At 39.6% G+C, this 25,038-nt stretch overlaps 1 protein-coding gene and 1 pseudogene across 2 annotated transcripts in view; both read left to right on the forward strand.

The window, feature by feature from the left end:
* Positions 1 to 25,038, forward strand: part of TRIP4 (thyroid hormone receptor interactor 4) — a 67,492-nt gene that overhangs the window by 18,255 nt on the left and 24,199 nt on the right. For both annotated transcript variants that reach the window (XM_068536515.1, XM_068536506.1), the window contains exons 7-11: positions 1,543 to 1,758; positions 5,544 to 5,670; positions 13,563 to 13,750; positions 16,951 to 17,075; positions 18,613 to 18,704. In XM_068536515.1, the coding sequence (XP_068392616.1) occupies positions 1,543 to 1,758; positions 5,544 to 5,670; positions 13,563 to 13,750; positions 16,951 to 17,075; positions 18,613 to 18,704 (748 nt within the window). The remainder of the gene's footprint in view (positions 1 to 1,542; positions 1,759 to 5,543; positions 5,671 to 13,562; positions 13,751 to 16,950; positions 17,076 to 18,612; positions 18,705 to 25,038) is intronic.
* LOC137770646 (eukaryotic translation initiation factor 4B pseudogene) lies at positions 6,922 to 8,879 on the forward strand (annotated as a pseudogene).

A 25,038-nucleotide genomic window follows, 5' to 3' on the forward strand; every position in this document is an offset into this window, starting at 1 on the left:
AAGAAACTGTCTCTGGGAGAGTGTTAACACCACCTCATGGGAAGACATGATTTACCCTCCCTTTTTCCTTTGACACTAAATTTGTTTTCTGATTCAATAATGTCCCTAAATTGAGTTTTACACTCCTACACTTTTGTCATTGAGCCCACTCACCTCTCTTTAGGAAACAGATTTATGGATTTGTTAGTTCTATTTTTTATTTTTTTCTCTTTCATTTTTTTCTTCTTTTGGACAAAATATGTATTGAAGACCAATTAGTGGTAAAGAATGTTTAAATAGGACTTAATATGCTCACTTCTCAAGTGGCCATGTGAGAATCCTTAGAAAGACCCTGAATCTCTTACTGTGGTAACTGAATATGTCTATTCCTAGCATGATAATCCTTCGGTTATACACACCTACTACTTTCAAATCATTTGCTGTGAATACATGAGATATACTTTGAAAGCTCTTCGTTAAGTAAGCCCATCACAAGGTTTGTAACTAATATTTGCTCTTCATCCTTAAATATCACTTTTATCCTTACTCAGTGAAACTTATCATTAGAAATAGAGTACGTTTTTTGATAAACAGAAACTGGAAAAGGCTCTCTCCCTGTTGGTGTTGTTGCCCTTATGCTGGTGAGTTTCTAAGGGCGCCAATTTCATTATGTAGGTTTGTGTATAGGACCACTCTCAGTCTACTTTAAAACTTTTATAATTCCAGCTGAGTCCTGAAAAAATGAAATCTGAATCTGATTTCAGTATTTCCCTATGCCTGAATATATCATTACTGATTATTAATTATGCAGTTGAGACTGATTTATGATTTTGGAGTAGTCACTTAACTTCTTTGAGGCCCAGGTTTATTATCTGTAGAAGGAGAGAGTTGGATCATCAAGATTCCTTCTAGTTCTTAATTTCTTTGTTGGTATGATCTTAGAAATAGGCCTGATTGTCATATCTTGGAACTTGGCCCTTGTAAATATGTTAAATGAGGGACTGGGGATAGGGTTGGGGTGGGGATGGGGGAGGTGGTGAAAACTGACATATAGTAGTAGTAGAGTAATAAAGATATCCTAAGAATAAGCTTATAGGACTGAGAGTCCAGGATGGAACTCCAGTTTCTAAGGGAAATAGCAGCAATTGGGCCTAGCAGGAATAGTCTAGGTCCCAATTGTAGAAGGACTAGGATATTGAGTAAGCTGCCAGGACATGAACTCAGATGCGGCAAAATCAGACATAAGCCCAGTTATAAGAAGGTGAGGGCTGGACTAGTAAGAAAATAGGAGGACAATAGATTATGGTGCTGTGTCTTTTCCTCCCCGAGGGTGAGATTCGTTCTAAGAGCTGAGCTGAGCCTGCAGTGGGAATAAGGTATGTGCAGAAGCTGGAAATCAGGCAGAGTTTGACCTAGTTTTGGAACGTTCTTGAGCATCTATATTTGAGATAATAACCTTCAGGACAGCAGAAGAGTGAGCTACTTGAAACAGCTTCCAAGTAATCAAGTCCCTGTTTGTCAACAGGTGACCTAATTGCCATGTGTTCTTTTTTTCTTCCTTAGCATTCGAAGGACCCAAGTCATTGATGATGAGTCAGATTACTTTGCCAGTGATTCTAACCAGTGGTTGTCCAGAATTGAACGGGAAGCCCTACAGAAACGAGAGGAGGAGCTGAGAGAATTTCGACATGCCTCTCGGCTCTCGAAGAAGATCACCATTGACTTTGCAGGCAGGAAGATCATGGAAGATGAAAATCCTCTAGCTGAGTATCACAGCAAGTAAGTGGGCAACACCAGAAAGGGTCTGAAAGAAGGGGGCAGTTTAACTGTAAAGGATTTGCCCCCCCCCTTTAATGAGTCTGTTATTTTTGTTAATTTTTAGAGCAACATATTCATTTGGAGTAGAAACATGGAACAGTAGCTAAGAAAATTTTGGAATTGAACAGTGAGGGCCACTTGTCCTACTAGATAACTGCTGTAGTTTTATAAAAAACTGTTTTTAAAACAGTGAGGTACAGTTTGGGCACAGGAATAGATGAATGAAACGTAATAGAATCCAGAAAGAGACCTGTGCATCTGCATTGTGTGTGTATGGGTGTGTGTCTATAGTTGTGTAAAACTTTTCTAAACAGTAAGGGAAGGATTAAATAAATGATGGGCCATCAGCTTTGAAAAAAATCTACATTAGATCTCTGCCTCAAAGCATACTGTGAGAATAAGTTTGACTAAAGAGTTAAATGCAAGGACTTCCCTGGTGGTGCAATGGTTAAGAATCCACCTGCCAATGCAGGGGACACGGGTTCGATCTCTGGTTCTGGAAGATCCCACATGCCGCGGAGCAACGAAACCCGTGCGCCACAACTACTGAACCTGCGCTCTAGAGCCTGCGAGCCACAACTACTGAGCCAGCATGCCACGACTATTGAAGCCCATGTGCCTAGAGCCCGTGCTCCACAACAGGAGAAGCCACCACAATGAGAAACCCGCACACCACAACGAGGAGTAGCCCCTGCTCGCCGCAACTAGAGAAAGCCCGCACACAGCAACGAAGACGCAACACAGCCATAAATAAATAAATAAATAAATTAATTAATTAATTAATTAAACAAAAATGTTAAATGCAAGGGAATTTCCTGGCAGTCTAGTAGTTAGGACTCCAAGCTTCCACTGCTGGGGGCCTGGGTTCGATCCCTGGTTGGGGAAGTAAGATCCTGCAAGCCAAGTGGTGCGGCCAAAAAAAAAAAAAAAAAGAGAAGAAAAGTAAGAGTTAAATGCAAAAGAAATAGAATAGTAGAAATTTAGGAGAATATAGTTAATGTCTTGGTATGATAAAGCTCCTTCTAAGCAAGATACAAAACCCAGAAGTCAAAAAGACAAAGATATTTTAAATAACATAAAGAAGTACAGGACTGCGAGAAAACATTTTAAACGGTTTTAACAGTTCAAAAGAGCAATATCCGTAGTATATAAAGAGCTGCAAGTTAAAAAGACACATCCAGTAGAAAAATGGGCAAAGGCTAAGAACAGACAATTTACAGGTGAGGAAATACAAATAGCCAGTAAACATTTGAAAAGATGCTCAACTATTTACCAGGGAAATGCACATTTTGAAACATAATGTATCATTAAATTGTCTGAAATTTATAATTTATAATATTGCATAATCTGTGAGTGTAGGAAAATGGATATGCCCTCTTATTAAGGAAGGGAATATTAAAATGTTAAGTCTCAACACCAAGAGTGAACCCAAATGGAAACTATGGATTTTGGTGATAATGATGTGTCAATGTAGATTGATTAATTATAGCAAATGTACCTCTCTAGTGAGGGATAGCTGATGATGGGGGAGGCTATGCATATGTGAGGGCAGGAGGTAAATGGGAAGTCTCTGAACCTTCCATTCAGATTTGCTGTAACCTAAAGCTGCTCTAAAAAATAAAGTTTATTGAAAAAATTTACATCATGGCCAATTTCAAGTTACCAACATGAAGTCACTGAACAGAGTTGAGAAAAGATACACATATTGGCTCTAGCACAGTACTGAAAAGAAAGTATGTGGAGATCTCACTCCACGTTTTGGAAATGGCATACATATCTCTCTGTCTCTCTTGTCTCTGTCTCTCTCTCTCTTACACACTCACACACACACACACACACACACACACACACACACAAAACTGGATATTGGTGAACACAGTAATGCTTTCTACACGGCCCAGTCCTCGGTCTTCCTCTTTCATTTGTGGCAAATCCATCACAGAATTTTCCTAATCAGAGGTTATTCTATCCCTAAAACAAATTCTACCACTAGCTTCAAAATAATTAATTTGTTCTCAACTATTACATATATGCTACACAGATATAAAGAAAAAATAAAATTATTTCTGGGTGATGGGTTTAGGAATTTTTCATTTTCTTTCTATTAATTTGCATTTTCTAGTTTTTCTGTAATAAACATGGATTGCTTTTATAGTAAAAATCATTTTTATGTGTAAGAAAAATCATTTTTATGTGTAAGAAAAATCATTTTTATGTTCAATAAAAAATGGTACAGCCTTTTAGAAGTGAAATTGGACAGTATCTCAGAATTTAAATTGTGCATATTTTTTGACTTTTTGACACCAGGTACCAAGATGCTAGTTTCTTCATCTCTTTCTCAACAATTAAAAAAATACATTTGCCATTCTGATACATGAAAAATGGTATTTCATCATAATTTTTATTCACTTTTTTTTGCTTTGCTTGTGTGCCAGTAAGTCTGAGCATTCTAAAAATGTATTGATTCGCTATTTATATTATTTCTTTCATAGATTGTAGAGTTCTAGATATACTTAACCAGTGTACTATGTCTCAAATCTATTTCCTTCCTTTAGATTCCGTTATCCCCATCCTATTTTAGACTTGCCTCTTACCTCCAGTTCTTGTACTTTTTTTTTTTTTTTTTGGTTCATGCCTTTGTTTCTGCTTTTTCCTTGCTTTGGATACCCGTCCTCCCATCTTTGCCTTTCAAATATCTACCTCCCCTTTGAACGTACTTCGTACAACACATGGGATGATGGGATAATAACCACCAAATGGATTGTATCTATCTTACAGTAATAATTACATCCTTCCTTGTTTTGTTTATCATCTTTAAAGGTGTCTTAAACCTGCCACTTAGATTTAAAGCTTCCTGAAGGCAGGAGCCCTGTCCTCCTCCCCTTTTAAGTTGCCTTGTGTATAAGAGGTTCCTAACAAATATCTCTTTAATTGTATTCAAGGTCAGGTTCAGCCTTTCCTACTAGTAGAAGTTTTTCATTATATCGTGCTTTAGAATCATCATCCACAAACATTTGTCAAGCATCTGTCAGGGACATGGAGTACAGCAGCAAGTAATGAAGAGCTGTAGAGCAGAATAAGATATGGTTCCTGCAAGACCTATGATCTCTTACTAACCAGTAGGGTTAGTTCCATAATCTTTAAATGAAATCATCACATTCTTTTATAGGTTGAGAGCCAAATATCCATAGCAAACACCATAGACGCTGGATAACATTGGGTATATTTGATGACTGTTTAAATAGTAAGTGCTACAGGACTTCAGAGAAAGGAATAAGTACTTTTGTACTGGGCTGGTAGAGGGCCTCCTTAGAAGTTTTGGGCCATGAAGCAAGGATAGACTTCAGATCAGCATGGAAGAATGGAGAGGGACTGCTGAGTGGGCAGAAGAATAATTGAAGGTGTTGAGAAATAGGCTGCCATAGAATACTCTTCTGTGGGTCAGACTGTTTCTAGGCACCTTTTCTAATCTTGGCATTTCTAATAATATTGTTAAAGAGATGAATGAGTGTCTTGTGCCATACCTATTTTCTTAGTGTTCTGGAACTTTTACCAACTCCTACTCCTTAGGGTTCTTGGAGTGAAAAGAAGGGGAAGTTGGTAGAGGGAGCAGGGAAGGTCATCCATGGACCCCTCTTTGAGTGTCAAGTTTTATTACTGTTGAAGAGTTTTATGTGTGTGCTAAGTAAAGATATTCTGAGCATAGGACATTACCAATTATTGCATCCTTTTGTTTGTTATCACAGACTAGATGAGGCAATACATGCCATTGCCAATGGAACCTTGAACCAACCACCGACAAAATTGGATAGATCTTCTGAAGAGCCTTTAGGACTTCTGGTGAATCCCAACCTGTACCAGTCCCCTCCCCAGGTTAGTGGACCTTTGCTCTAACTGATGATGAGAAAAGTTTGGGCCCAGATATTTCTCCTTTCAAATGTGCCTGTTTCATAGGCTGTAGATACCAGTCTGCTCTCTCAGTACTCCTACCCAGCTTATACTCTGACCCAATTTTTCCAGTTTTTTTGCAGCACTTGTGACAAGTTATCATTTGAGTATTTCCCAAGAGAAGGTTTTGTTAAGTACTATAGAGATTTTAAACAATAATCCCATGGTCCTCTTGTTAATGTTCTTTCTCTGTCTTTTATAGAATGTGGGTAGTCCCATAGTGTGGTGTTTTAAATTAATACATTAATTCACTTACTCATTGTTGTCATTCATTTTTCCATCAAGTACATTGAGCATCTAATATGTATAATCACAGAAGTAAGTGATCAACCAGACACTGCTTCTATCCTCAAAGAACACATAGACTAGTAGAGGAAAAGATTACATAGGCAGCTCTAATATTAATAGAAATATAAATAAAGTACAGTGGAAACCCAAAGGAGGGAAAGACAGTTGAGAGGAATAAAAGAGGCTTTTTATAGGGAAGCTGGCATTCCTTAAAAGTAGATATCCAAGAAAATGGTGTTTGGGGATGGTGGGGAAAAAAATTCCAATCAGAATTAGCTATAGGAATAAGGCATGGGATACACACACACACAAACACGTATATACATATATGCAGTTAAACAGTGCAAGGGAGGGTTGGGAGCACTGGCCCTCTGCATAGTCGAATATCTGTGTATTAATTATAGCTGGCCCTCTGTAAAGCAGTTCCACATCCACAGTAGGTTCCACATCTACAGATTCAACCAACTGCAGATCATGTAGTTCTGTAGTATTTACTATTGAAAAAAATCCACCTATAAGTGGACCCACACAGTTCAAACCCATGTTGTTCAAGGATCAACTACACAGGGAATAGTGAATTTAGACTACCAAGATAGTACTCATAAAAAGGATTATCGCGATTTCCCTGGTGGCGCAGTGGTTAAGACTCCATGCTCCCAATGCAGGGGGCCCAGGTTCGATCCCTACTCAGGGAACTAGATCCCACATGGATGCTGCAACTAAGAGTGTGCATGCCACAACTAAGGAGACAACGTGCTGCAACTAAGGAGCCAGCGAGCCGCAACTAAGGAGCCCTCGAGCTACAACTAAAGAGCCCGCCTGCTGCAACTGAGTCCCGGAGCAACCAAATAAATAAATAACCTTTGCATTCTCTTTCCCTCTCCAAACATGGCGGCCTCAGCAAAAAAGAAGAATAAGAAGGGGAAGACTGTCTCTGTAACAGACTTCCTGGCTGAGGATAGAGGGACTGGTGGAAGAAGCACCTATGTCCCCAAACCGGTCAGCTGGGCTTATGAAACAGATGACCTAGAAGGAGATGTTTCAACCACTTGGCATAGTAATGATGATGACGTGTATAGGGCACCTCCAACTGACCGTTCCATTCTGCCTGCTGCTCCACAGGCTGCTTGGGAACCCAATATCAACCAGAGCCGTCTTCCCAAATCACCACCCTACACTGCTTTTCTAGGGAACCTGCCCTATGATGTGACAGAAGACTCCATTAAGAAATTCTTTAGAGGATTAAATATCAGTGCAGTGCGTTTACCACGTGAACCCAGCAATCATGAGAGGTTGAAAGGTTTTGGTTATGCTGAGTTTGAGGACCTGGATTCCTTGCTCAGTGCCCTGAGCCTCAATGAAGAGTCTCTAGGTAACAGGAGAATTCGAGTGGACGTTGCTGATCAAGCACAGGATAAAGACAGGGATGATCATTCTTTTGGCTGAGATAGAAATCTGGATTCTGACAGAACAGATACAGACTGGAGGGCCCGTCCTGCTACAGCTTTGATGACTACCCACCTAGAAGAGGTGATGATAGCTTTGGAGACAAGTATCGAAATCGTTATGATTCAGACCGATATCGTGATGGGTATCGGGACAGTTATCGTGATGGCCCACGCCGGGACATGGATCGATACGGGGGCTGAGATTGCTGTGATGACCAAGGCAGCAGAGACTATGATAGAGGCTACGATTCCAGGATAGGCAGTGGCAGAAGAGCATTTGGAAGTGGGTACCTTAGGGATGACGACTACAGAGGAGGTGGGGACTGCTGTGAAGACAGATATGACAGATGAGATGACTGGTCATGGAGCTCCAGAGATGATTACTCTCAGGATGATTATAGGTGTGATGATAGAGGTCCCCCCCAAAGACCCAAACTGAACCTAAAGCCTCGGAGTACTCCTAAGGAAAATCATTCCGCTGCTAGCACGTCCCAGTCCAGTCGAGCAGCCTCTATCTTTGGAGGTGCAAAGCCTGTTGACACAGCTGCTAGAAAACGAGAAGTAGAAGAGCGGCTACAGAAGGAACAGGAGAAACCGCAGCATCAGCTGGATGGGACAAAACTAGAACGACAGCCTCGGGAGAGACACCCAAGCTGGCGAAGTGAAGAAACTCAGGAACGGGAACGGTCGAGGGCAGGAAGTGAGTCATCACAGACGGGGACCTCAGCCACATCTGGCAGAAATGCATGAAGGAGACTGAGAAGTCTCTAGAAAATGAAACACCCAATAAAGAGGAAGACTGTCAGTCTCCAACTTCTAAGCCTCCCAAATCTGAACAGCCTCTAAAGGTAATGCCAGCCCCTCCACCAAAGGAGAATACTTGGGTGAAGTGAAGTTCTAACCCTCCTACTCGATCTCAGAGCTCAGACACAGAGCAGCAGTCCCCTACAAGTGGTGGAGGGAAAGTAGTTCCAGCTCAACCATCTGAGGAAGGACCAGTAAGGAAAGATGAAAATAAAGTAGATGAGGTGAGTGCCCCAAAAGGCCAAAGTGGAAATTCCAGCCGTGGTCCAGGAGATGGAGGGAACAAAGACCACTGGAAGGAGTCAGATAGGAAAGATGGCAAAAAGGATCAAGACTCCAGATCTGCACTTGAGCCAAAGAAAGCTGAAGAAAATCCAGCCTATAAGTTCAGTTCTGCAAGCAGGTATGCTGCTCTTGCCATTGATGGTGAAGATGAAAATGAGGGAGATTACACCAAATAGACCTCTGCATTCTGTGCTTTCTCCTAGTCTCTCACCACCCTGGAACATTCGAGAGCAAATCAAACCTCCATCCAGACAAGACAAAATAAAACTCATCGTCTCCTGGAGACCTTTCTTAACTTTTTTTTTTTTTTTTAAAAAGAAACAAAATGAAATTCTTTTGCATGCTGCTGCAGCCTTTCAAGTATTGAACTAACTGGAGAATCACCAATGTAGCCAGAGAGACGTACAGCTTTTAATGCTGTGCGTTTAAAGTTGTGGTGCGTTTTTATGACACGTGCAGTTGCCTGTGTGACTAGTGGCTAGGGGCCTCCGTTTAGCAAAATGGCAGTGATAGTGATGCAGTGTCTGGAATCTGGTTGGGCAGCAGGCAGGTATAAGGCAGAGTGTGAGGTTTCTACCTTTAATTCTTATTATCCAGTGTGGCATACATGAATTCTCAAACATTATCTGAATAAATTCTCCATCCTCGGCAAGGTAGGTTTAGTCTCTGATGTTGTTTTAGTCTCCAGGAGGCTGCCAGCCCCTCCTCTTATTTATTTCTGAGTTACTGGGGCCAGCCTATGGGGGAGTTCCTTCATTTGTACCCCCCAGGGGGGTAGGTGGGAGTGAGTCTACAGACCACTGAAGAATAGGACTGTTTGGTGACCTAAATGAATGGGGAAATCGTGGTTTGAAAAGTAGCTTGGGGATTTGATGAATTATTTTGCACCAGTAATAGGGAAAATGGTATGACCTCCAGTGAACACATAATCGTTTACCTCCTGGAGCAGGAAGCACTTAGGGGTTGTGGGAATTCCCAGGTCTTTTATGTGTCCTGGTTTCACCCTTTCTTAAACACTATCCCTTCTGAAAGTTCAAATATATCCATATTCTGTTGAAATCTTGAAGCTTTAAAAATTTAGACTCTTGTCATCGTCTTATGTTCCTCATGCTACTCTTTCCTGTTACCTTCCCACAGGCAGCTTCTACTTAAGTCACATACTTGACCTCCTAAGCATTCTCTAGAGCCCCTGGGAGCTGTTCAATGAGGAATCATCATTGCTTTTTCTCAAGCAAATCTTGGCTCCTTCATGTTTTGGCACTCACTCCTTCCCTCCAGCCATTCATGCTCCTGCTGCTTTGACCCCTTTTACACCTCAGAAAACTTTAGTATTACCAGTCTTAGGTGGTGAGCGAGGTTGGTTAAATTGGGAACCTTTCTTACAACCCTGATTGGGGTTTGGGGGGCTTTTTAAAAAACAAAAGTTTCCTTATCTCCAAGTGAAATCCCACACCAGTGTTTGGATTTATAATGTGGCCTAGACCAATGTGTGGTGTTTTTGGTTCTGTTTTTTTTTAGCATCCCTTGAGAGAATAAATGATAATGGAGAAGAACAATTTCACAAGGTCCTGGCTTCTCTTGCAACACAGTATCTTTACTTGCCTGCTTTTATGTGCACCTTGGTACTGTCAGCTCAACAGATGGTGTCCTTACGGGCAATATTGGTACCTGCAGAGAAAAGACATCTTGGTCTCTTCTCGCATCAGTCCTAGGTTAGACCCTGTCCAGCCATGCAGGGGTGTTGGTTTATGAGTGCTGCAGCAGTGAGCATAATAATCATTTACCCAGTGGACATAAAAGACATACCAAGTGAAGTAACTTTAAATAATTGGCTTGGAGTGCCTAGTAGCTAGGAAGTGGCTTTTAGAGATACCCAAGGTTGAGAGGGTTTTTTTTTAAAACCATTTGCTATAGATGATGAAAAAGTAGGGTTTGCTCTCTTCATGTCTGCTCCTTCCAAATAGATGTGTCCAAAAAAGCTGTTTTTTCCCCCATTCCTCTACCCTGCCACCCTGTTAAAACAAACAGGGATTTATGACCCGCTCCTCAATACATGTAAAATTTGTACAAAAATATCTTCTACGAAAATGATTTGTAATCTATAGACTTCATACCTGGGAGAGGTCTTGAGATGTAAAATCCCATCCTTTAGGTTGTGGGTTTTTTTGTTTTCTCCAAACAAATCTGATCTTTAAAGTTCAAAATAAATTAATTAAATAAATAAATATTTTTAAAAGGGATTATCATGAGAAATGGAGTAGTTAGGTAGGTGGAGTCAGATCACTAAAGAGTTAAGTGTTTAGCTAGGAAGTTTTCACATTTTTATTTTGTAAATAAATGTGAATCATAGAATGTTCTTGAGCAGAGAGATGCAATCAGAACAGTGCTTTAAAGAGTTTAACTGGAGATACTCATTCAACACTGTATACATGCCAGGTTCTTTGCTAGGTGCTGGGAAATTAAAAGGTAAGAGCCCTTGAAGTTTTTAAGGACTTCAAATTTAGTGGGAAGATGTGTTTGAATACAAAGAATTTCAGTTCCTTAAGATAATTGCTATGATAGACACATGTCATGGATACAGCAGGAGTTTAGGAGAGAGATTATAAACTCACAGAGGAGTCACAGAAGAAATGGTTTTTGAGAGGAGACTTAAGGGATGAATAGGAATTTCCAAGCAGACAAATTTGGGGAGGGAATTCTAGGTAGGTGGTATAACATGTAGAAAGGCTCAGCAGCTTGAGAGCATTGTAGGTTGGGAGAACCACAAGTAATTAAGTACTGTTAGAAATTAAACTGAGCTAGTAAGTGTATTAGTTTCCTAGGGCAGCCATAACAAAATACCACAGCTGGTTGGCTTAAGACAACAAATTTATTCTCTCACAGTTCTCAACACTGAAATCAAGGTGTTGGCAGGGCCATGCTCCCTCCAAATGTCTATGGGAGAACGCTTCCTTGCCTCTTTGAGGTTCTGGTGGCCCCAGGCATCCCTTGGTTTATAGCTACGTCACTTTACTCTGCCTTTGTCTTTACATGGACTTTTTCCCTGCATGTCTTTGTCTCTGTGTGTTTTCTCCTTTTATATGGATATCAGTCACTGGATTGGGGTCCACCCTAATCCAGTATGACTTTATCTTACCTTGATTATATCTGTTTCCAAATAAGGTCAATTTCACAGGTTCTGGGAGGACAAAAATTTGGGACGAATGCTACTCAACCCAGTATAGCAGGTAACATCTTACCATGAAAGTCCTTATGTCTCATGCTAAGGAGTTTCGTTTTATTCTACAGTAGGCAAGGAAGAGTCCTTGAAGAACCTTAGCAGACAGTTGGCATGACTTCCATGCCTATGTAGAGAATGGATTAGAGGGAAGACTAAGACAGAAGCAGGGAAATTGCTAGAAAGATTATTGCAGTAGGAACTTCCCTGGTGGTCCAGTGGTTAAGAATCCACGCTTCCAGTGCAGTGGGCGCAGGTTTGATCCCTGGTCGGGGAACTAAGATCGCACATGCCACGCTACCAAAAAACAGGTTATTGTGGTAGCACAGTGGGAAGATGATGAGGGCCCAATTTAGTGTTGCAGTTAGTAAGGCGGTAGAGAGTTACTTAGAGGCTAAAAATGGAGATGAGACTAGTTAGCAGGCTCTAAAATAGTGTTATTGAAAGACAGTAAGATTAAGTTAGGAAAGTAGCTGTGGAGTAGAAAAACAGGTAGTATAAACAAGAACTGTAATAGAGATAGAACAGACAATTTGGGCCTCGGGATTGTTCATACACCAACAGTTTTATGAAATCACCTATTTCCCCTGTAATGGATCAGTTCTGCCTCTGTGTTCCCGCTTAAGGACTTAAATCCCTGGGTAGTATTTACTCAAATCTGCTTTATGTTTTGGATAGTTATTTATGTGTCTGTCTTCTCGTAGGATTGTAAGTTCCTTGAAAGCAAGAACCATATCTTTTTTATATTTTATATGTCTCCTGACTTTATATGCTTTTCACATATACTGAGTTAAATAGTAAATGTTTGTGTGTTTTTTTTAAGCTATGACACAATGATTACAGTCATAAAATTTTATTGCAGAAAGATTCTTAGAGATTCATTTAGTCCAACTCCATCATTTTACATTTGAGAAAACTGAAACCTTTAGGGGTTAAATGATTGCTTAGAGTCTCTAGACTACCATTCTAGTATTTTTGTTTTCCCTATAAATTATTAAATAAAACATCAAAAAGTTAACACAACTAACTCTAAACCTCATCATCCTAATAGAGCCTTTTTTTAAAAAATAAATTTCAGAGCACTCAGTCTTCTTGCTCTGGAAGAAATGTTACCCTTTGTCATTCTCTGACTGAACTACTGCCAAGACTCTTTAGTCTCCTGTAATTATCTGTACCCTGTAATTTTGTGTTCTCGTCACATGATGGGAGCCTTGTTTCAGTAGTGCTTCATCCTGTCTTTTGGGGGACAAGTTGTTCATTTCAGGATAAGAGAATACTTCATGCATCCAATAGTCAGAACTGCTGCCCCCCGAAAGCATCTGTTTGGCTTTATCATCGTAACAGTATGTGACCCTGTCCCTTAAGCACATGAAGAATGTATGGACCAAAATGTTGAACCTTCATTTGGCTGATAGAATTATATTGGGAAATTGTCCAATACGGATCATTAATCATTTTAAAGTGGAAATAATTACAGGCCAATTATTTGGTCTGATTGTTGTACTGTTGCTGGAATTAGGAAGCTGTGTGTGGAGAATTCAACATTATCTAACTATCCTTTAAGATGGGACCATGTTATCATACCTGGAACTCCTACTGAATTTATACCTTCTGTACCTTTTTTGACCCTGTTTCAGACAAAGATGGGATACATTTTTCTAAGAGAATGTTTCCAGTACGATTCATTAATGTTAGAATTCATCTCATTTTGTATACCTACCCCAGATTTTTCCCTTGTCAGACAAAATTATATGTTTGGTTTCTTTCCTGTATAGTGGATAGATCAGACGGGTGCAGCCTCACAGAAGAAGGCTTTCCATTCAGCAGGATCAGGACTAGAGTTCAGCTCATGTCGGCATCAGTTTCGAATCCAGGACCAAGAATTTCAGGAAGGCTTTGATGGTGGCTGGTGCCTCTCTATGCATCAGCCTTGGGCTTCTCTGCTTGTCAGAGGGATTAAAAGGTAAGGGCAGAAATGAGGGGGACTTCCCTGGCGGTCCAGTGGTTAAGACTCCGCACTTCTGTTGCAGGGGGTGTGGGTTCAATCCCTGACCAGGGAACTAAGATCCCACATGCCATGCGGTGCAGCCAAAAAATAAAAAATTAAATTAAAAAAAAAAAAAAAGAGGTAAGGACAGAAATGAATCTTGGAAGATTTTATATAAACTTGATATAGAATTATGGACTGGAATTCATCTTCCCAATCTAGCGATGATTTATAATACTCTTCAGCACATAGAACTTTAAGCAATGTATTCATGTTATGGACTTGTTCTTTACTGAATAGCTTAAAAAAACTGAGGTTAGAAGGACTAAGGGTCCTAGTCATAATAAAGAATAGAACATAAGTTTTTTCATCTTTGGAAGGAAGTCTATTGAGAAAACTTCTCTTGGCTTTGCCTTTGTACAATAATATATCACTCAGCAACCTTAATGGTTTGATCCTATTGGAAATACAAAGTTTTTATGCCTATTTATTAGTTTTTTAAAGATACCAGCCTAACTGTGATTTTGTTTTTCTATCTATACATCTATCTTTTAATCTGAGTAACCATATTGAGAAGCTATTTTACCACAAATTCCTTTTCTACAAAAAGTGGGGGAAGTAGTGAGGGATAAGTAGAGGTATTATAAAGTTAAGTCGTTATACATGTTAGTGATGGTAATAGCTTACCATTCCATGGTTTCATATGTTTCTTCTCAATTCAACTTGTAAAAAATAGTTCTTTCCTTTTATAAATGTAAACAGAAAATTGATAAATACAGAAAAGCAGCTAGAAAAAGAAAGATCATCTATAATTCCACCACCTAGAAACAGCTACCATTAGCATTTTGGAGTATTTATTTATATTCTTTTTCCTGTGCAAATTGTTACATAATGAGGTCATAATATATATTTACGTTTATGTTTTTCTTCTTTCACTTATTATTACATGTTCGTTTTCCCTTGTTTTCTCAGTTTTATTGAGATATAATTGATATATAACATCGTCGGGGTGTACAACATAATGATTACATATATATGTATATATTGCAAAATGATCACCACAATAAATTTGGTTAACATCCATCACCTTGCATAGTTACAAATTTTTTGTTTCTTGTGATGAGAACTTTTAAGATCTGTTCTCTTAGCAACTTACAACTATACAATACATTATCGTTAACTGTACTCACCGTGCTGTACATTACATCCCCAGGATTTATTTATCTTATAATTAGAAGTTTGTACCTTTTGACTACCTTCATCCAGTCTGTTCTCCATATTTATGAGTTTGTTTTTTTCAGATTCCACATGTAAGATCATAAAGTATTTATCTTTCTCTTACTTATTTCACTTAGCATAATACTTCAAGGTTGATCCATATTGCTGCAAATGGCAAGATTTCATTGTCTTTTATGGCTGAATAATCTTCATCCATTTTCTTTATCCATCCATTCATCGATGGACATTTACATGGTCTCCATGTTTTGGCTATTGTAAATAATGCTGCAACGAATGTGGGGATGCAGATACCTCTTTTTTCCTTCTTATTTTATCTCTTAGAATTTTATATCCCTGGGAGGGTCCTAACTCATAACAATAATAATGCCTTATGTATTTATATTTAAATAGAATTTTACAGTTTTCAAAGCAGTAGCTGTATTGAAGTAGATCAGACGAGTATTATTACAGTCTTGAACACCTAAGCCGGCAAAGGTAAAGGAGCTTGCTATGAATTACAAAGCTAGTTAATGGCAGAGATGGAACTAGAGTTCAGGTTTTCAGAGTGCTTTTTCCACTCTTACTTTGTAAGCCTCAGTCATTTCTCTATTTCCTGAAAGAAAATTTATTATCAGAATTTAGGAACAATCATTTCTACTTTGGTGGTTTCCATGGTTAGTTGAGATTTGCCTCCTTCGTGAAGGTGTGTTACCATTTTTCTCCCCTCTTCAAGGTCAGGCTTTCTTTCTGTGGCTCCTAAGTGTTTCATAATCCAGGTACGTAGTGGCATTACAACAAGTGCATGTGAATCTGCTTCTGCTCCAGGGCACCTGGGCCCTCAGATGTCTCTTCCTCTCATTCAGTTCTCTGCAGTTGAGGTGTCTTCCTTTTCCTAAGTAGAAAACTAAACAGCTTGCTTTCTGCAGAGGGAATCAGAATGTTTACATTTCTCTCGTCCTGTTTTGGATCTGTGTTATCCAGATTTTCTCACTGAAAAGAACAGGATGAACAGCATCCAGCCCACAATCACTAATCCCACCGAAAGAAAGTGGGTGGTTCTGCCATATTTGTGAAAACGTTTTCCCAGTAACCCTGTGGATCATTTGGTGTAGAGGGAGAAATATATTGATTCATTCCTCATTTATTGAGTACCCACTGTGTGCCTGGTACTCTTCCAATTCATCTATATTGGAAAACTAAGGGTATGAGAAATTCCGTTTCCCCTTATAAGGCAAGTATAATAGGGTTATATCATCAAGCTACTTTATTTCATTTTGTGGGAACTAAAGGAGAAACATCTTTTTGTAATCCTTGGAAAGTAGGCAGTAATACATTCTCTTGATTGCATTTTGTTATTCTACTTAAAGATTCTTTCAAACTAGCTAACGGATTGTTTAATTATCTGCAAAAAACATAACCCTTTATAAAATACTTAGAAAATATAAATGAATGTGGTTGCAATTTAGAGTAAAGATGATAAGCATTTTTATTTACTTAAATTCTATTAAGTGGTAATTATGAAAGTACTATTCTTGGGGAGTTATGTGTGGGTGAGGATTTTTCTGTCAGGTTGGAGAACAATGAACAAAATCTTTCATGACTCAAAGGCAAGGATTTTCATTTTTGTGGGACAGCTTGGATGCCTTGAAAATAGAAGATTTGGACTGTGGAAGTCCCAAGGCTAGTGAAATCTTCATTTCTGAGTTACAGAGATCAAGTAAAAAATAGGAACTGAGAGAGGTGAATTGCCTTTGTTCTGATGATAGGGAAAAGTAGAGAACAGGGTTTATACTCAAGTGAAAGGTATTGTAGGAAAAATGTTTTTTACAAAAAATACCCTTCTTGGTGAGGTATCATCTATAGATCTCTTGGTTCAACTGGATAATTTGCTGTACGTTATGAGATCTTCCAAGACACTAAAATTTAGGTTCTTTCTACTAAAGTTGTATTTGTTTAAGGGTGGAGGGCAGAAGCTGGTACACCCCACATAGAGGACGACTTTGGATAGCAGCCACAGCCAAAAGACCCTCTCCTCAAGAAGTTTCAGAACTCCAGACTACATATCTTCTCCTTCGTGGGAAAGGTAACGGCCATATATTCTTCTAATTTCAGTCTTACTTTGTGGAGAGAAGTCATTGATGTTCATCTTCTTTCACCTCCTTCTTCCTGTGGCTTTTTTGTGGGTTTTTTTGGCTGAAAGGGACTTTAAACTTTGTGTTTGTTTGTTTGTTTGTTTAGTAACAAATCATGGACAGCTGTTCAAAACATTAATTCACCAAACAGTACAAATAAAAATATCCGTTCCCAACACCAGAAATCAACCAACTAGTCTTAATTTTCTACATTTTTTTTATTATGAGAGTAAAATAACTACTATAAATTCTGGGATCTTTAGATTGGGAAGAACAACCACAAATAAGACTTTTTATTATCGGAAGTGACTCAAATAGACATCTGCTATCAGATTTGGACAGATCAAAGTTGGTTGACTTAAGCAGTGAGTTTTGACAGTCACCCCAAACACTCAGTTTGGATCCTAAAAAACACTTCTGACCCTTGGATGTCTTGGCTTCCTTCCTCTTATTCAGCCCATACAGTAGTTTTGAAGGTAAAGTGAGAGGATAATTACAGAACCACCTTTAAAAGTTAAGAAACCAAGCTTTAGGAATCAAAAGTGTATGTTTCCTTAAAAATGTGTTTCTGTTTTGACTGGTATGACTGGGTTCTTTTATTTATTTATTTATTTATTTATTTATTTATTTATTTTTATTTTTTAAAATTTATTTATTTATTTATTTTTGGCTGTGTTGGGTCCCCGTTTCTGTGCGAGGGCTTTCTCCAGTTGCAGCAAGCGGGGGCCACTCCTCATCGTGGTGCGCGGGCCTCTCAATATCATGGCCTCTCTTGTTGCGGAGCACAGGCTCCAGACGCGCAGGCTCAGCAATTGTGGCCCAGGGACCCAGTTGCTCCGCGGCATGTGGGATCCTCCCAGAGCAGGGCTCGAACCCGTGTCCCCTGCACTGGCAGGCAGACTCCCAACCACTGTGCCACCAGGGAAGCCTCTATTTTTATTTTTATTATTATTATTATTTGGGGGGGTGTGCACCTGCAGCATTCAGGATCTTAGTTCCCTGACCAGGGATCGAACCCACGCCCTCTGCAGTGGAAGTGCAGAATCTTAACCACTGGACCGCCAGGGAAGTCCCTGGGTTCTTTAAAATTCATGTTTTGACATTCTTATGTTTCTTAACTGCATTTTTATGTTTTTCTCTTGACACCTTAAGCTTGTTTCCAGAACCCGTCACCACCAAACTCTAGTCTGATCCAGTTGGGTATAGTGGAATTGATTTGTTTCGAGTGAAGTTGTGGGGTCCTTGAACTTCAATGGTATGAGGCTTCTTTTCCTATAGTTTAGGATGTGGATAGTGGACTAAGCCAGCTACTCACTAAATGTTTTGCTAAAATACAAACAGTTGTGCCAAGTAAAAAGCCTCATTGTTTTCCTTATGTCCATAAATAGATAATAGAGAAAGCGATTTGTTCAGAATTGAAGACAGATTTGTGAGTTCCAGGATCACAAAGAGGAAATTTATGTAATCCTTCTGTTATTCTCGATTTAGATGTGGAATTTCCCAATGACTATCCATCAGGTTGTCTTCTGGGCTGTGTGGACCTAACTGACTGCTTGTCCCAGAAGCAATTTAAGAATCAGGTGAGTAAAGAGTATTTCTCTGGGACAGATGCTTTGTTTGCCACAGTAGCTGACCTGTAGGTCCTTCAACTCAGAGTATCCTGTATATAGTAAGGAGCTAGAAACTGAATTTAGACATGTGAGGAGAATCTTCTAAGGAGGGAATATTGGGGAGAGAAAAGACCATGGGAGAAATGGAAAAAATTTAGTGATGCTTTGGTTCCTAGTGTGTGGAGGACTGGTACATATACATTTCTGCCTAAAAAGCTATTGCCACAATCCAGCTAATAGTGTAGAGTCCTCATCCCTTAATAAAACTTCTGCTCTTGGCAAAGAAATCCTGCGTTATTCCTTGAATTATTTCAATTAGGTAGTGGGAATGGTAGAATTTGTTATTACTTACTCTGGAACGTTTGGTCCAGACCAGAGAATTCATGAAAGACAAGTATGTTTGAACTCTGATTTTGCCTGGACTGTGCCAACTTTGGGTGTGTGTGTGTGTTTGTATGTACATATTGTATGTATGTATTTTTATTTATTTTGATTACTGAAGATTGAACTGATGTAACTAGAGTACATTTTTGAACAGCAGAGGGAGCTGAAGGACTTTAGCTTAATTGGAAAATTGTTGAAATTTAGAACCTTATGTTTAGTCTAGCAGGAATCCAAAGTGGGAAAGTCCATCCTTAAAGCCTAAAAAGTCTTACCTAACAGTATGGTTTTCCTGTTTTTTGAACAGTTACTTTACGCAATAGCGGTTCCATCACTGTGCTTAAGAACATATTCTTCAGCTTAATTTTCTCAGTAAATTCTTTGCTTTACAGACTCTTCTGTGCCTTTCATTACTGCTATTAGTGTCTGCTTTTTTTTTTAAATAGGTGTATTTATTTATTTATTTATTTTTGGCTGCATTAGGTCTTTGTTGCTGCATGCAGGCTTTCTCTAGTTGCGGTGAGCGGGGCCTACTCTTCATTGCAGCGCGCAGGCTTTTCGTTGCACTGGCTTCTCTTGTTGCTTAGCACGGGCTCTAGACACACGGGCTTCAGTAGTTGTGGCACACGGGCTCAGTAGTTGTGGCTCGCAGGCTCTAGAGCACAGGCTCAGTAGTTGTGGCACACGGGCTTAGTTGCTCCGCTGCATGTGGGATCTTCCTGGACCAGGGTTTGAACCCGTGTCCCCTGCATTGGCAGGCGGATTCTTAACCACTGTGCCACCAGGGAAGTCCCAGTGTCTGCTTTAAAAAAACAAAACAAAACAAAACAAAACAAAACACTGTTCCCATCCATCTCACTCCCTCTGTTCATTCCTCACAGGTTTTAGCCAGTAATTATTATCCCTCTAGTTTTCTGTCTCTATTCTTTTTTTTTTTATGCCGCGCCGTGCGGCATGCATGATCTTAGTTCCCCGACCAGGGATCTGCACTGGGAGCACAATCTTAACCACTGGACCACAAGGGAAGTCCCTCTAGTTTTCTGTCTTTCATTTTCTTGTGGATTGCCTCCTCAGCCCTTTTCTGATTACTTTATGTATATGAGTACAGTGCTCGCGTTTTGGTGTGAATTTTGTGTGTTTTTTTTTTAACATCTTTATTGGAGTATAATTGCTTTACAATGGTGTGTTAGTTTCTGCCGTATAACAAAGTGTGAATTTTGACTCCAACCCTTTTGTTCTGCTCTTAGTACCTGATCTAGACCTAGGCAAAAGTGTAGATACATGGAGGCCCTTTGTTTTCCACAACCTTGTGCCTGTTCTATCTATCTATGGACCTTTTGCTGATTTTTTTCAATGTCTTCTTTCCTCTCCTCCCTTTTTTTCATTCTAGAAGTAATAATTGTAAAAATTCCTTACATTGGTGTAGGCTTTACAGTTTTAGAGACTCATGAAGAGCTTAGTATCACTTGATGTATTATATTTTCTTATGAGGATATTTGCATTCTAAAAGAGAACTGAGGAGCATCTGGCAGTGTGGGCGGTGTTTTGGCCAGGGGCCTTCCCTTACTTTCTCATTTGTTTATCAAGCAGACCATGACTTGATACAAGGTCAAATGAATTCAATTTCTAGGCAGTTAACCAATCTTCTTTCTGCCACAAATTTGTGTTGAGAAGGGTAGGGGGCTGTAGTCCTAATCTATAGAGTACCACAAGGCTTATGGGAATTAGAAATATAATTAACAAAACAAATCTTTTTGGTTTCTCAAGGGTACCTCTCTTTCAGGTCAGCATGATACTCCTACCTGAGCTTATATTCTGTCTTTTATCCTGAGGATGCTGAGGGCAGCACATAGAAGTGTAGGAATCCTCCCATATGTTCCCAGCTGGAGGTCTTGGCAACTCTTTATGAATTTCCCTGATGTATATGACATTAGAATATCCTAAAATGCCAAAAGCCACGAGGTTTCATCATACAGGAGTCCCATATCCATTTTCCCTATGGTCAGCTTTTCTGTGGCTTTTCCCCATTGTTTCTTTTCTGTGTTTGAGAGTAGCACATGAATGTATTCAGAATTGATATTAGCCCTATTTGGGGATTATTTATTGAGTAAGGATCTTACCACTTTTAAAGGTCGTAGCTTTGGTATTTGGCTGTCTTTTGGAAAATGTCTCGAGCACCTTTGGTAATCTACCTGTCTCTGTTTGAGCTAGGGTTCTGTGATGTAAGAATTGTGATTGCTTAGTCTGTTTTACCAATGTTGTTCTCGTTTTTTCAAGAATGAGTTGAGAGTTTAGGAGTAATACCCCTAGACTAGCATTCCCCAAACTATTCCATGGCATAGGTGTTCTCTGGAAAGAAAGGGGGGTGAGGGGTTTCTGTTGACACACACATTTGGAAAATTTATTTGGATTAAACAAATTTGTTTACTGCAGAATTTCTCAGAGCCCTGAATGTGCTGGTGCGCATTTTGACTCTGATACAATTCTCTGATTTATCTGGTGGATGTAATATGCAGTGTTCTCATACCTTTCTGACCACAACAGCCCCCACCAACATATTTGCATACTGGTATCTTGTGGTATATATATATATAGTTAGCAAGTGCTAGCCTAAGTATGTTTGGGTTTTTTTGTCCTCATAGGTCAGTTCACTGAGGGAGAATGATCCAGGAAACAGTTAAACAGTTTCCTGACTTATGTCTTCTTTCTGCATCTTCACACTCATTCCTCGTCACCCAGCTGAATTGCATTTTCCTTTTTTTTTTTTTTTTTACTTTTTTGGCTGCACTGCGGGGCCTGCGGGATCTTAGTTCCCTGACCAGGGATCGAACCCGTGCCTCCTGAAGTGGTAGTGTGGAGTCCTAACCTCTGGACTACCAGGGAAGGTCCCGTATTTTCTTTGAAAACCAGTGTGGATCTAGTAATTTTTATTTCAACTGAAACTAATCTCCTGTGTGACTTGGAACCATGTTTTAATTCTCCATCTTGTTCCTAACTTTTTCCTTCCCCAAAGAAACTCAGTAATTTACTTCCTGACCTTTCATTCTTGGCCTTTCTTTGATAAGTTAAAATATACTAAGCCCTCACTATTTTTTGGCATAGTGTGATCATTTAGTTTCTTAAAAAAAAAAATAACAGAAAAGGTTTTATTAGTGGTTGTTTAAAATCAAGTGCAGCACACTGTAAGTGGCTTTAAAAATATGTGCTTAAAGTGCTTTCCCCTGAGCTAAGAACTCATCTTCCTTTTATCTTCTAAAGTAGTATGGCTGGCATGGCCGATTTGTGCCAGAAAAAAATCCTGCTAGACCATCAGTCCTCCTGAGTAATGGCAGGGGATCTACCTAAACAAGGTAGGAATGATACAGCAAAGGCTGTAGGCTCAACTCAGGAAAGAAAGGTAGATGAGAGCCATCTAGTTAAAACTTCTCCTGTACTCCCCTGGAAGAAGCCCATGCCTTGCCAGGGTTTTATCTGCCAGCAGCAGATGTAAGCTCTCAAAAACAGCAGGGAGGATGTTGACTGCAACAATGCACCAAGGCTGTGGTTTGTAACCTCAATAGTAAGGCAGTTAAAACCTTTTTTTTAACAAAGACATTTTGATTGCCAAATCCATAACCATTAGCAGCTGTGGTTTGAACAGTTCTCTAGACCTAACAAGTTGTCAAACAGAAAGTTGAGTTGGTGGCTTTTGTTTCTATGTGTCTGTATTGTGTTTGTGCTATTTATATCTCTGCCTTCAATAGAAAATCTGATTTGTCTGAAATCTCTGAGGTCATTGATTATTCTACTTCTTTTGTACTGAATCCATTCTTCTCCTGCCAGCTTACTGACCTTTTAGTCCATTTGATCTTATGGCTTTTGTAATAGCCAAGATCCTGTATTTAAGGAATTACGCTGAGGCAGTTCTACTGCTGGGTGCCTACAAATTGACATCAGCAAAAGAATTACTGTCTTCCAGTGGGGAAGAGAGTATTACTTGTTCCTTTTTATATGAGTATCCATGCGATACAGATCTTCAGGAAGATTGCTTATATCACTTCATGTGTGGAAATCATCGGTTTCTATCACCAAAGGATTGTCTGAGAGATGAGAAATTAGAGAATGAAGGAAATAATAGTCAGTATTCAAACCAGGCATTGGCGTTGAAAAATGCAGAGTCCCCAAATTCTCTTTTGAATTATGTGAAAACGTCCTCTCTGTTTTACTAAGAAAACCTGCCAATTCATAGACCTAAAATGTATGATTCCTAAGGGATTGTGAGGGCTGCATCTGAGACCCAACAAAGGGGGGAACTGTGTGTCTGCAACAGCTAGCCCAACCCTAAGCAGTTCTTTAACATCATAGCTCACTTGAGGGAGACAGGGGATGTATTTTCAGGATTCTCACGAAGACTAGAATATTTACTTGAGTTTCTAGGTCAGAACAGACTGTCTTTAGAGTTGTTTGCAACCTGGGTATCAAGTGCCCACTTGATGAGTTGAGGACAGCCATGCTCATTTTTAAATAATCCGGGAAGCATTATGCTTTCTGTTTCATTTTTTAAAATTTTTTTAAAAATGTATTTATCTATTTATATGGCTGCATTGGGTCTTTGTCGCTGCATGCGGGCTTTCTCTAGTTGCGGCGAGCGGGGGCTACTCTTCGTTGCGGTGCGCAGGCTTCTCATTGCGGTGGCTTGAGAAGGCTCTCATTGTGCCACCAGGGAAGTCCCATGCTTTCTGTTTCTTATCCTGAAGAGAAGAAGGGAATATTAACACTCTTGTGCATTTATGTAAATTCTTTAATGTTTAGCTTTACATCTGAAAATGAACTTATAATTCTTAAGATTTTCTTAATTATTTATAGATCAGTAAATACTTGAGTGCCTACCATAAATCAGACATTGTTTTAGACCTAAGAGAAATAAAAAGGTGAATCAGCCATGGGTTCTGTCCTCAGAATGTTTGAAAGACCACTAGGTAGATAAGATATGTATACAACCAAATTTGTAAACAACCAAATACAAAATAAAAAGCAAAGATAACTGTCTTAAGAGAAGTAAGGACTGCCTCTGAGGAATTTAAAGGAGGGAAAGGTTGCTTCCAGGTGGGAGGAAGACTTCAAAATGTGGCTTTTTTTTTTGTTTTCCCTACGGGGACTCAGTATTTCTTCAGGATAGATTCTGAGAAGTAGAACTTAAGGGTCTAAGATACATACATTTAAACTTTGATACAAACTGGTAAGTTACCATTCTTAAAGAGGGATCTAATTTAAAATTCCACCGATGGTGTGAGTCTTTCCTATACCAATACCCTGACCAAAACTGGTTATTAATAATCAATTTAGGGCTTCCCTGGTGACGCAGTGGTTAAGAATCCACCCGCCAATGCAGGGGACACAGGTTCGAGCCCTGCTCCGGGAAGACCCCACATGCCGCGGAGCAACTAAGCCCGTGTGCCACAACTACTGAGCCTGCGCTCTAGAGCCCGCGAGCCACAACTGCTGAGCCTGAGTGCCACAACTACTGAAGCCCGCGTGCCTAGAGCCTGTGCTCTGCAACAGGAGAAGCTACCCAATGAGAAGCCCGGGCACTGCAACGAAGAGTAGCCCCCACTCGCTGCTTAGCCCGCGTGCATCAACAAAGACCCAACACAGCCAAAAAAAAAAAAAAATTAATAATAATAATAATAATGATCAATTTAATTTCTGCTAATAAAGTGGTGAAAACATATTTTGTTACTTTCATTTAATTTTCCTGATCATTGGTGACATTTATCTTCTCTTCAAATATTTACTAGCCGTTTATATATATATATATATATTTTTAAATTTGTTTATTTATTTTAGGCTGCGATGGGTCTTCCTTGCTGCGCATGGGCTTTCTCTAGCTGCGGTGAGGTGGCTTCTCATTGCAGTGGCTTCTCTTGTTGTGGAGCACGGGCTC

This window comes from Eschrichtius robustus, chromosome 1, assembly GCF_028021215.1.
Source record: "Eschrichtius robustus isolate mEscRob2 chromosome 1, mEscRob2.pri, whole genome shotgun sequence".
Classification (NCBI taxonomy): Eukaryota; Metazoa; Chordata; class Mammalia; order Artiodactyla; family Eschrichtiidae; genus Eschrichtius; species Eschrichtius robustus.